The sequence below is a fragment of the Squalius cephalus genome (assembly GCF_949319135.1).
Source record: "Squalius cephalus genome assembly, chromosome: 23".
Classification (NCBI taxonomy): Eukaryota; Metazoa; Chordata; class Actinopteri; order Cypriniformes; family Leuciscidae; genus Squalius; species Squalius cephalus.
The window spans coordinates 17341897-17353101 of NC_137144.1; the positions used below are offsets into that span (position 1 = coordinate 17341897).

Here is an 11205-nt window from a genome sequence, read left to right on the forward strand (position 1 = left end):
ACTAGTAAATGGGGGATGGCGAGGAAATGGAAAAGCTGTAATAAAAAATCTTACCATGTTTTTATCTTTATGCATATAGGCTGTTTTATTTAACATTTTATGCAATTCAATTTCTGGCACTGTTTTCTTAAGCAAATGTTTTGTTGCATGATTATTATTTCATTGCATATTGTTATTAGGCTATTATTTCATGCTTATACTGACAAATAATGTTGCTTTATTTACTTATTAAGCCATAGTTTTATTGTGTGTTGATCATTTTATATGATGACAATTTGAAATGTAGGCTACAGTGTGCATACTGTATAAACATATTGGTTTAACTTAAAAAAAGTAAGTTACCTGGTTGCCTTAAAATGTTGAGTTCACTGAAATTAAACATTTGAGTTGATACAATGAAATATTATGTTATCTGAACACCACATCTAAGTTGAAATGACAATTTGACAAAAGGTAAAACGTGATAACAAATAATGAAAATATTTTTTACAGTGTATGAAATTAAAAACGACATTTGAAAACGCAGACAGCACATAATATGAAATAGGCTACGTTCATTTAATCGTCGGCAGGCAGCGACGCACGAGACTCCACAAACCGACCTACAAACAGCAGCTGAAACGTGGCTAAACGGAGTTCAAGTGTGTAACCTGAGCATGAGGTAGGATATAGACCCCTCACCAAATACACTCGCACTCCTTCCTTCCCGTGCAGTGCCTCTTTACTGTGTGTTTGCACTCCGCTGATCCGGAGCGGAAATTCCTTTCCGTTTTTGTGAATGACAAACTTATTAACAATTCATCAACACAGTCTGTTCCATCCGGCCCCGTTTCCACGGCGACGATTTCTCGGCGCCTCCTGATTGGCTGGCCGACATAATGTATCCATTGAAACGCCTCGCGCTTGTATCCATTCACGAGCTCGCTGTGACAGAGAGCGCATCTAGGACTAGAGGACGCAGTGTTGCATTCTCCGGGATAAATCACCCAGGGAAATAAAGCTACGAAGCGTTTTGCATTCGTTATTAGTCTACGATCGATATTCGACTGGATATCTAGATTGATTCGTGCGAAAATCGACGGCGCGAGAGAAAAGAGGTTATATAACATATGATAACGTCAGTGGCTGTGGCTCGCGCACTCACTGGCTAGTGTGAGTCATTGATAAATGCACACAGTTGCATGAATGGGGTGGAAGTAGAGCGGGTCTGCGCTTGACTCTCGAAGGAAAACCCGAGGATTTAAATCATCTCGACGGTGCAGAAGAAGAGACTTTGACGTGAGAATCTCAAAGCTCCAGGCCTGAGACGTCCACGGCCTCTTGCAGCGCGTCTTCTCCGCAGTTTAAGGTCTCACGGTACCGTACCTTATTTCACTAATGCTCGATAAGTTCAAACCCGTGCAGTTCGATTCGGTCATGGCTATAAGCAAGACGGTAGAGTGGCTGAAGGAGCAGCTGGAAACGCGCAGGGACTGTTTGCTCGTGATGGACTGTCGAGCGCAAGAGCTCTATGAATCGTCGCACGTCGAAACGGCCATTAACGTGGCCATCCCGAGCCTCATGCTCCGGCGACTCAAGAAGGGCAACCTGCCTATCAAGTCTCTGCTCTCCAACGGAGAAGACAGGGAGATGTTTGCGCGGAGGTGCAAGACGGACACTATCGTGTTGTACGACGAGTACAGCCGAGAGTGGAATGAAAACATCGACGGCGGGTCCGTGCTGGGTTTACTGCTGAGGAGAATGAAGGACGAGGGCTACAAAGCTTTCTATCTGGAAGGTACGTTCATTTCCACTGCATTTGATGATTTCACTTGGTATATTTTTGCCAACAAAATAGTATTGAAGGCTATTTATGAATTGCTTACATGTATTTCACTTGAAACTATTTATTAGATAGCCTATTTTTAGTACTACTAACTAGTATCTAGTCACAAGTAGCCTACTTATTTGTCACGTGAAACTAATTTCAAATTTTACCATTTGTTTCTATAAAAATATGTGGTTCATACAATATGGCCTATAGGCTACTGGTGTTTTATTCAAAACTAGTTTCTCTTTATGATATACTACCAAATATCCCAGTTGTTACTAATCACATTTCGTAATCCACTGTAGTTGCAGTTGGCTACTTTATAGTCGAATTAAAAATAGTAATAGTCATATTGAAAATATTATTAGTAACAATTTGAATACAACCTAATGTCTAATAAATAGGTACTCCAGTGTCTTTTCAACTATAAATGTTCAAATAGTTACTAGTAAATAAAGAGTACTAGCATCTAATGAATGGTTACTAGTGAAACAGAAAATGATACTAGTCACTACTTGTAATAAAAAATGAGTACTCATTCGATAAAAAAAGGATAGTTAGTTAGTTTGAAGAAATACATGTTAAATGGTTTTCTAATTTGAACTTTACAGGTGGCTTCAGCAAATTTCAAGCTGATTTTCCCACAATGTGCGAGACGAACCTCGACGGTTCCTCCAGCAGCAGTTCACCGACCTCCCAGGTCCTGGGTCTCGGAGGGCTTCGGATCAGCTCTGACTCCTCAGACATCGAGTCAGACATCGACCGAGACCCAAGCAGCGCTACCGACTCAGACGGCAGCCCTCTGTCAAACCCCCAGCCCTCATTCCCCGTGGAGATCCTGCCGCATCTGTATCTGGGCTGTGCAAAGGACTCCACGAACCTTGATATCCTGGAGGAGTTTGGCATCAAGTACATCTTGAACGTGACCCCTAATCTTCCCAACATGTTCGAGAATGCTGGGGAGTTTAAGTACAAGCAGATTCCCATCTCTGATCACTGGAGCCAGAATCTCTCACAGTTCTTCCCAGAAGCAATCAGCTTTATTGGTAAGAATCAGTTTTAAACACAATTATTCTCATTTTAATTTGCTTTTCATTCAGTCCCTGTTTTGATTAAAACTGTAGGGCCTTTCAATGTTTTGAAACCAAACGGACGGCACCGTATTTATTGTTTGCATAGTAACATATCCTGCGGTTGTGACACAAAGGCTTATGATGAAACAGGAGACGGAGGGGGGAGGCAGTAATATGAGCTCAACAGGAAGGAAGCTAGCAGCATTGAAAGTAATCTAGGACAGAGCAATGTTTCGCCACACAATGAGGACCATTTACAGGGCCGTGTTGACATCCTGTTAGCCTTGACAGGGTGCTGCCATGACTTCTACATTTACACGCCCAAATGGCACCATTGTCAAGTAACCTGGCGAGCGGAAGGATCATTTGATTAACCTTAATAGCCCATTTCCATGTCGCATTCTCTGAGAAATGAGCGAGTTGTTTTCAGTCATGCACTAGAAATCCCGCTGAATGAGGCCCCTTTTGTCAGCGCAGGGACCGTAATGAATTCCGACAGCCGAGCTTATGTACAATTGCATATTCATAAGTCAGTTGCACACAGATAACTAATCATCTCGTCTTTTTTTCCCCCCTCAGATGAGGCCCGCGGACAGAAGTGCGGCGTGCTCGTTCATTGCCTCGCCGGGATCAGCCGTTCTGTAACTGTGACGGTGGCGTACCTCATGCAGAAGCTCAACCTGTCCATGAACGACGCGTACGACATTGTCAAGATGAAGAAGTCCAACATCTCACCCAACTTCAACTTCATGGGCCAGCTCTTGGACTTTGAGCGCACGTTGGGCCTCAAGAGCCCGTGCGACAACCGCGTGGCGGCCCCGACCCAACCATTGTACTTCACCACGCCAACCAATCACAACGTTTTTCAGTTGGACCCTCTGGAGTCCACGTGAGGACCCTCCTTTTTCTCACATCGAGCGAAACACAAGTTTCATTTTTTTCGACACTTGTCGAGGGATTCCTGACGTTATTGATGTTGGCTTGAGATGACGGCCGACCAGAGTAGCCACTGATGGGGCACGCGGTGTGCCCAGAGCTTCTACGCTGCTGTTAAACGGAGAGAGATCATGTGACTCTGTACCTCCAAGACTCTTTAAAGTAGTTTGTTTCATATATATACGTATACATACATACATATTCAAGCATGGAAAGAACGTCCGATGTTTTGGGGCTGGTGTGCCAAAGAGACTTGACTGGAACTGAACAATGACAAATACTCATTTGTTTTGTTTAGCACTTGCACCTTGACATTTTCTAGGTGTGCTCTTCTTGTCTTCAATGAAGACTTGCCTGTTTTCGGGATGAGACTTCCCTTCGGTAATGATGGCAGAGTGTACTGTACTCCAACTTATTTGCGTGGAGAAATTTTTAAAAACATTTATACATGTGTATATTAAGATGTTGGTAAGCCTTGCCGTAGTTAGAATACACCTGTTTTAAAGGAACGGCTGTAGATTTTTCTTCTCCTTTTCGTTCTCTTTATGTAAAAAAAAACTGAATATCGATCAATATTATCTTTATCCAAGAGTTAAATGCCAAAAATTTTAACAGGTTTTTGCAAAATCATCAATGTGTATATGTATAATATATTTATAGTTTTGCTTTACGGATCGATTCCGCCTTTCTCAGCCTTTTAACCACCATCACGAATCAAAGTCAGTCATTCTTTTGCCTTAGTTCTGTACATACGTAAGTGTTATTGTGCGGTAAACTTTTAGAGCAGTTCCCCATATGCTTCTTTTCACTTTTTTTTAGCAAACCTGGCCATACCAACTTGCACGTTCAGAGGGGTTGTCCAAACTTGTACGCGTACGAGGCATTCCTCGAATGCTATGCGGCGGGGTTTCAGATGCATGCTCATTTAGGACCCATACGCCTTTATACTACTCGCTTTTTGTAATTTTTGTGGGGACAATGGAAGGGTCGAAGCAAGAAATGCATATTTTTTTGTGCGCAAGGGTTTAAGGTCTGTGTTGACAAAGCCGGGAGAATGTTTTGTGTCTCCTGTTCAGGGAAGTTCTGTGACATGCAGTTTTTTTTTGTGAGAAAAGTGATGGTTTTCAAGAGTGTTTTGTTGTCCCTCAAAGCGAAGGCCTGATTGGGGGGAGGGGCTGTTTTACAAAACCAATTCCCCCCCCAATGTTACGAATGTAAAGAAATAAGTTATTAATAAATTGCTATTTTGTCTATTCAAATGTATTTATGTCTCTCTGTTTTCTTTGCTCAAATGAAACATGAATTCAAACTAATTACAAAATCCAAATGGATTCAGAAAAAGTGCAGAATAATAGATATACAGTTCACTAATCACAAAAATATATAACTTGGTATTTAAATGTCAAAGCTAACCAAAGACTAGATTAATCTTTGATATAGAACAGTTGTACAATCAAAAACAAAAGTGTTACTGAGTGTTAAGTGAGCAAAACAACTTTCCATGTGGACAGGCTGGTATTTCCAGGTATGGGTTGCTGAGTGAAATGTCCCCCCCTGCGGCACTTCCTGTCAGGTGATCAGGCTCCTGCTCTCAAAGCAAGTCCAGGCAAAAACAAGCTGTATAACCTGACACCCTCTTGGCTTTTGCATACATCAGATAAAGGGATAATCCCTGTGTGGGAGTAAGAAATAGGGTTAAAATGAGTAATTATTATTTTTGAATACAAAATAGTATATTGTTGTTATAATAATAACAACGATCTATTCTACATATCCGCCAACATGAAGATATATACATATCTGAGTAGGAGTATTAGAGAATAGATTTTCTCATATTAGACACTCCTGTAGTTTTAATTTGGTGATCTGCATTTGAATCCCATTCATTTATTTTGCATCATTATAACTATTAGATCGTTTTAGACATTCATATATTACATCACAATGAAATACATACATATATATATAATATGTATATATATATTAGTGCTGCTGTCAAATTGATTAATCGCGATTAATTGCGTCTAACATAAGTTTGTAAAGATATATATATATATTTGCAATTTACAAATAATATGTTAATATTATTCAATTATATGTTATTGCTTTTAGGGACCAAGGCACAATTTGTTTTAAGACAACATGTGTCCATTGTCCCAGTATTACTATTACACGTCTGTAAGTCTTTAAAGCATTGAAAATAAACCCAACAGATTGTGACTATACTTGGCCAATGTGCTAATCCTGTGTGAAGGGTTTCAGTCCCTTGTCGTCCTCTTGTTACAAACTGCACTGTGAAGGATTTGCCAACATGCCCAGCAATTTCCGGTGCTCAAGTTCCAGCGACACAAACCCCACCCGCCCCGTACTCCCATCAGGCAACGTCCACCCACCACCTCTCTGCTCACCAGCTGCACTCCTCCATTTGTGTTGTTATGTGAGTTGCAGGAGTACAGGCCACCCCTGGCTAGATGACCTCGCCTGTTGTCAATCACTTTTAACGGGCAGGTGCATAACCAGCCAGTCACTGGGGCCAAAACAGATGGTGTGATGATCCACCCCCTTTCTCCAGGTTTATTATTGTTCATTATTGCATGATTTTCTTTGCAATTTTACATTTTACAAAAAAAAAAAAAAAAATGGATGCCATTGGAGAACCTTTTCTTTTCCAGTTCTTCCAGAATCAGTTTGTCAGAATCTGGAAAACCAATCAAGAACATTTTCAGCCAAAAAAAAAAAAAAAAGCATCTCAAGAACCTGATACAACTAAAAAAAAGTGTAAATCAAGCCATGGACTCACATATCAATTAAAAGCTTACACATCTGTGCTTTTTCTGTCAACATGGTGGAGGTGTACAGACTTAAAAGAAATATGGAAGCATGTCTATTATCTCATCTTTCTTTTCTTCCATAACAAACAGCTTATCAAGACTAAACATCCTGGAGGTTATACACAGGGCAAAACAGAGTTTGAGTGCTGTGAGTAAACACCATAGTGGGCAACAGTGGATACGCTGTTATCACACTTAACTGCTACGGGCTCTTCTCCAAACCACCCACATGGAGAGTAAGAACTTCCGCCAACGTGGGGAGAGAACTCACCCCTGGCAAAGTGATCTCTTTACCTCCTGCTCTCCATCTCGCACTCACTTTGAATACAAAGAGGCTTCAGAATAGGCCAGAATTGCTTAGAAGACATCAGTAAAGTTGATATTTTTCATCAGAAATTGAAGAGCCATACATACCGTACATGGGATGGGAATCCAGATAAGTTGCTTTTTCAGCACACATATACATACATATATATATCCATACATATATATGTGTGTATAAGGTAAACAAAAACTTAATTGTTAGATGTGATTATTCGCAATGCGATTAATTGTGATTTGACAGCACTAATATACGTAAATATGTGTGTGTGTGCTGAAAAAAGCAACTCTTCTGGATTCCCTTCCCATGTACGATGTATACATGTAGCCTATATATATACAGTATTTATACACACACATACATATATATATATATAATATATATACACACATATATTATGTAAACACATTTTTTTATGTTAGATGCGATTATTATGTCGATTTGCCAGCACTAATATATACACACACACACAAAGATATTATACATTTTTGGATATTATATATAATTTCATGTATATCATATCGTGTATGTAGAGAGAGGGGTAGTCCGAAGGAGACAAAGAGGTTTCAGGACATTCAGTGTGTGTAGGTGGGACATTTCATTAAAAATTACAAACTTAATTATCCTCAGGCCCAGTGGTCGAGATCTCCACCTACACAAGCTCTGGAATGCTGTATTGGAATGTCTTCCAAGAAGGGACACACAGAAGTGCTTTGTTTGGAATTAAAGCTTTTGTTTTTTTGTGTTTTCACTCGCTTCTGGACTTTAGCAGCGGAAAACAAGAACTCTGTCGCTCTGTGCTTCGTCGCAGCCCACGCTTGTCTCTCCGTGACAAAAACTCCACGAGATTCCTTCCGTTCCTGCTCGCAGAAATGAGATGTGCTGTTGATTTACAGCATGACGGACTTTGCAGCCATATTCTCTAATCCACCAGAACCAAAAGTGTGTGTCCGTGGTATTTGCAATCAGGTGTGCAACACATTTGAATTCATAACATTGAAGGATCTTGTTGTTCATGTTGTGTGGTGACTTGTATTGAGGGACACTTCCCCTTTTTAGCCATTATCTTTTAATTTTATATCAAACCAAGGAGCATGATTTGCTAATTCTTATTGCTAGTCAGAAGTAGGCGGTATTAGGTGGGGAATCTCATTCTAGAAAGCCTCTGATTGGGTAAGATCTATATAGTGCAAGATGAGCCATGAATGTTTTAGAAGAGAAAGACACAATTTTAAAACGTATTAATGTTTACGTTGTGCTAATATTTAGCCTCAAAGCTAACAGACACAGACTAAAAGATTATGTTTCTCGCAAGTTACGCCAATGTTCTGGATTTTTTCCTTTGTATTATTGTTCACCAGGTGAAAACCGAAAGTCTATTCACTTAGAAACATAAACAATAGGACAATTTGAAGGTAAAGCATGAACAACAGATGTATTAGCGAAAAACCGCTAATGGCATCCTAATAGTCTTACATGCTGTACATCACAAGCAGGTGCAAATGAAATGAAGACATTTCAACCTTGAATTTCTATGAATAGATTTGCTCTGTGAATGTCAGCCCAGAGCTTACAGATCTGTTTGTGTTGCTTCCATCCATTTCAAGGCCCTTCGTGGCTTCATTTCTATGAAGGCCGTGTTACAGCAGAGATGTGGCGGCAGCAGTTCACAAAAGGAGCACTCCAACCGATATGAATCACCCGCCGCTGTCTCTGTGTGAGCCCACGCAGCTTGATGGAAAGGGAGTAAAAATAGTCATTATCATTTAAAAGTGCTTTTAAAAATAACATGTGTGAGGGGGAGAGCGCGACAGAGACAAAAAGGGAGAGAAAAAGTAAAAACTTTATGCCTCAACAACCCACGCTACCTCCAGCAAACCAGGTTAGACCGTTGTTATACAGACACACCAGAAACCTGTTCCACAAAGTGCGCTAAGAAAATTGGGGATTACAATCCAAAACCTGACTTGAATTAACCTAACAAATCAGTCAGGGCTAGAGCGGTTCATAAAAGACCATTAAAATTCACGCAATCCTATTAATTTGACCCAGGTTCAGTGGGTCAAGATCATTTGATGTCAAGTCATCACCTTTATTTATATAGCGCTTTTTACAATACTGATTGTTTCAAAGCAGCTTTACAAACAGGAAAATAATGCAACAAAGTTTGTTCCGGCTGTACAGCAGATCTAGAAGAAAATAGCGTCATAGATCAGCTTAAGTATGTTCAATGATGGTTAATTTTCGTTATAAAAAAGTGATTCATTTAGTTCATTTATATATACAGCTGCTCTGGTTCTCAGTTCAGTTCTCATGTAATGGTGTCAATGCAGGCAGATCAATATTATTATGAAAATGAAGTGTCCCCAACTAAGCAAGCCAAAAGACAAAGGCGACAAAGTGGCAGGGAACCAAAAGAAAAAACCTTGGGAGAAACCAGGCTCATTATCTCTCATTATCTCAGTCAATTGAGTTGAAGTATTTGACAAAATAGATGACAAAATGTGTGAAATAGGGTTAGATAACAAATACGCCCTCATAAACGCCCTCAGGTGGCAAATATTGCTCTTAAAAATAAAAGTTAATTATGACACGGATACACACCTACAGATTGCGATGCAGATTTATATTCTCGCCGCGTCTTTGTCTTTCTAATTCTTTTTCCAGTGCTGTGACACGGCTCTAGTCATTTCAGCTCGCCCACTCAGCACACAAACTCAGCCAGACACAGGAAGTGAGTTAAGACTCACTCAGATCACAGGAGCTCAGACCTGCCTTGTGAGTGGCTGCAATCCAGGAAATGATTAATATGTCTCATGGTTCAGAAACAAGAACGGTGGAGTGAGGGAGAGAACCGGGGTAAAGAAGAAGGGTGAAGAGTGTAAACCTGCAAAACGGTAGGAAACTCAAGTTGCGCATCTGACCTCTGTGACCTTTAACAGCACACATACATTTTAAAACCTGAATGTGTCCAATTTCTCACCTGGTTTAGATTAAATTCACATCACTTGAGTCTGACAGCATCTCTAGCTCATATCATCTGTCCTTCCATCTTTCGCCAGTACGACAGCAGGTTGACTCACCGCTGCAGTGCTTCACTTTGCGACGCGGTTGCTAAGCAAACCCGGGAGATAAATAAATAAAGAAAGTGAGTGAATGAGAGAGAGAGAGCGAAGGCAGGGCTTGTGCTGCGCATGAATGAGTGTGCAGTGCACTCTGGGCTTCTGAATGGATCGGCCTCTGTTTGAATGAACGCTGCCGGATAGGTAGAGCAGAGCATGTCATTTACAGAAAGGACTGCATTTAGAAGTGTAGAGGGAGGGTGTATTGTCTGTATAATAACATATTTGTAAAGACAAAAGTACAATCCTGATGTTTATGATAACATCTCACTACACACATACCTGGCCTGGATGAAACCTGGGTCATATTTCACACTAAACTAAATAAATAAATGAATAAATAAATAAATAAAATAAATTATATATGTATATATATATATATATATATATATATATATATATATATATTAGGGCTGTCAAACGATTAATCGCGATTAATCGCATCCAAAATAAAAGTTTGTTTTTACATAATATATTTGTGTGTACGGTGTATAATTATTTTCTATATAAATACACACACATGCATGTATATATTTAAGAAATATTTGCATGTATATACTGTGTATATATATTTATATTATATATAATTTATATTATATATAAATATTTTATATATAAATAACACATTTTCTTAAATATATATGCATGTGTGTGTATTTATATATAGAAAATAATTATACACCGTACACACAAATATATTATGTAAAAACAAACTTTTATTTTGGATGCGATTAATCGCGATTAATCGTTTGACAGCCCTAATATATATGCATTTTTATTGCACCATATTTGTGACAATTAATCACATTTTGCCTCAAATTCTCATTACCATAATGCAAAAAAAAAAAAGTTTTACTGAAATCCAAGAAACATAACATATTATTACACTTTTTCTTTTCGTTTATTATTTGATTTCTAATTAAATATTTACATGTTATAAAAAATGATAAATTATCATAAATCAAAGATACACTTCATCTTTTTGTTTACTATTTAATTGCTTGTTCCAAATACTTTTTTCATTATCATGAATTATCATGAATTACTAAATATTGAAAATATTATAATTTAAGTTAATATTATGTGTATTACAGTTTTTCTTGATTGCTTA

General features: G+C 39.0%; 1 protein-coding gene across 1 annotated transcript; it reads left to right on the top strand.

The window, feature by feature from the left end:
- The first annotated feature begins 708 nt into the window (after positions 1 to 708).
- On the top strand, positions 709 to 5082 carry dusp6 (dual specificity phosphatase 6). Its single transcript, XM_079860085.1, has 3 exons — positions 709 to 1777; positions 2422 to 2856; positions 3463 to 5082. The coding sequence occupies exons 1-3, from the start codon at positions 1378 to 1380 to the stop codon at positions 3774 to 3776; spliced, it is 1149 nt and encodes a 382-aa protein (XP_079716211.1). The 5' UTR covers positions 709 to 1377; the 3' UTR covers positions 3777 to 5082.
- Positions 5083 to 11205: the final 6123 nt, after the last annotated feature.

Excerpts from the sequence above, each read along its gene's own strand:
- dusp6 (XM_079860085.1), top strand. The coding sequence starts at position 1,378 with ATGCTCGATAAGTTCAAACCCGTGCAGTTCGATTCGGTCATGGCTATA. Across the intron at positions 1,778-2,421 it reads CAAAGCTTTCTATCTGGAAG|GTGGCTTCAGCAAATTTCAA; the intron begins GTACGTTCATTT and ends TGAACTTTACAG. Across the intron at positions 2,857-3,462 it reads AGAAGCAATCAGCTTTATTG|ATGAGGCCCGCGGACAGAAG; the intron begins GTAAGAATCAGT and ends TTCCCCCCTCAG.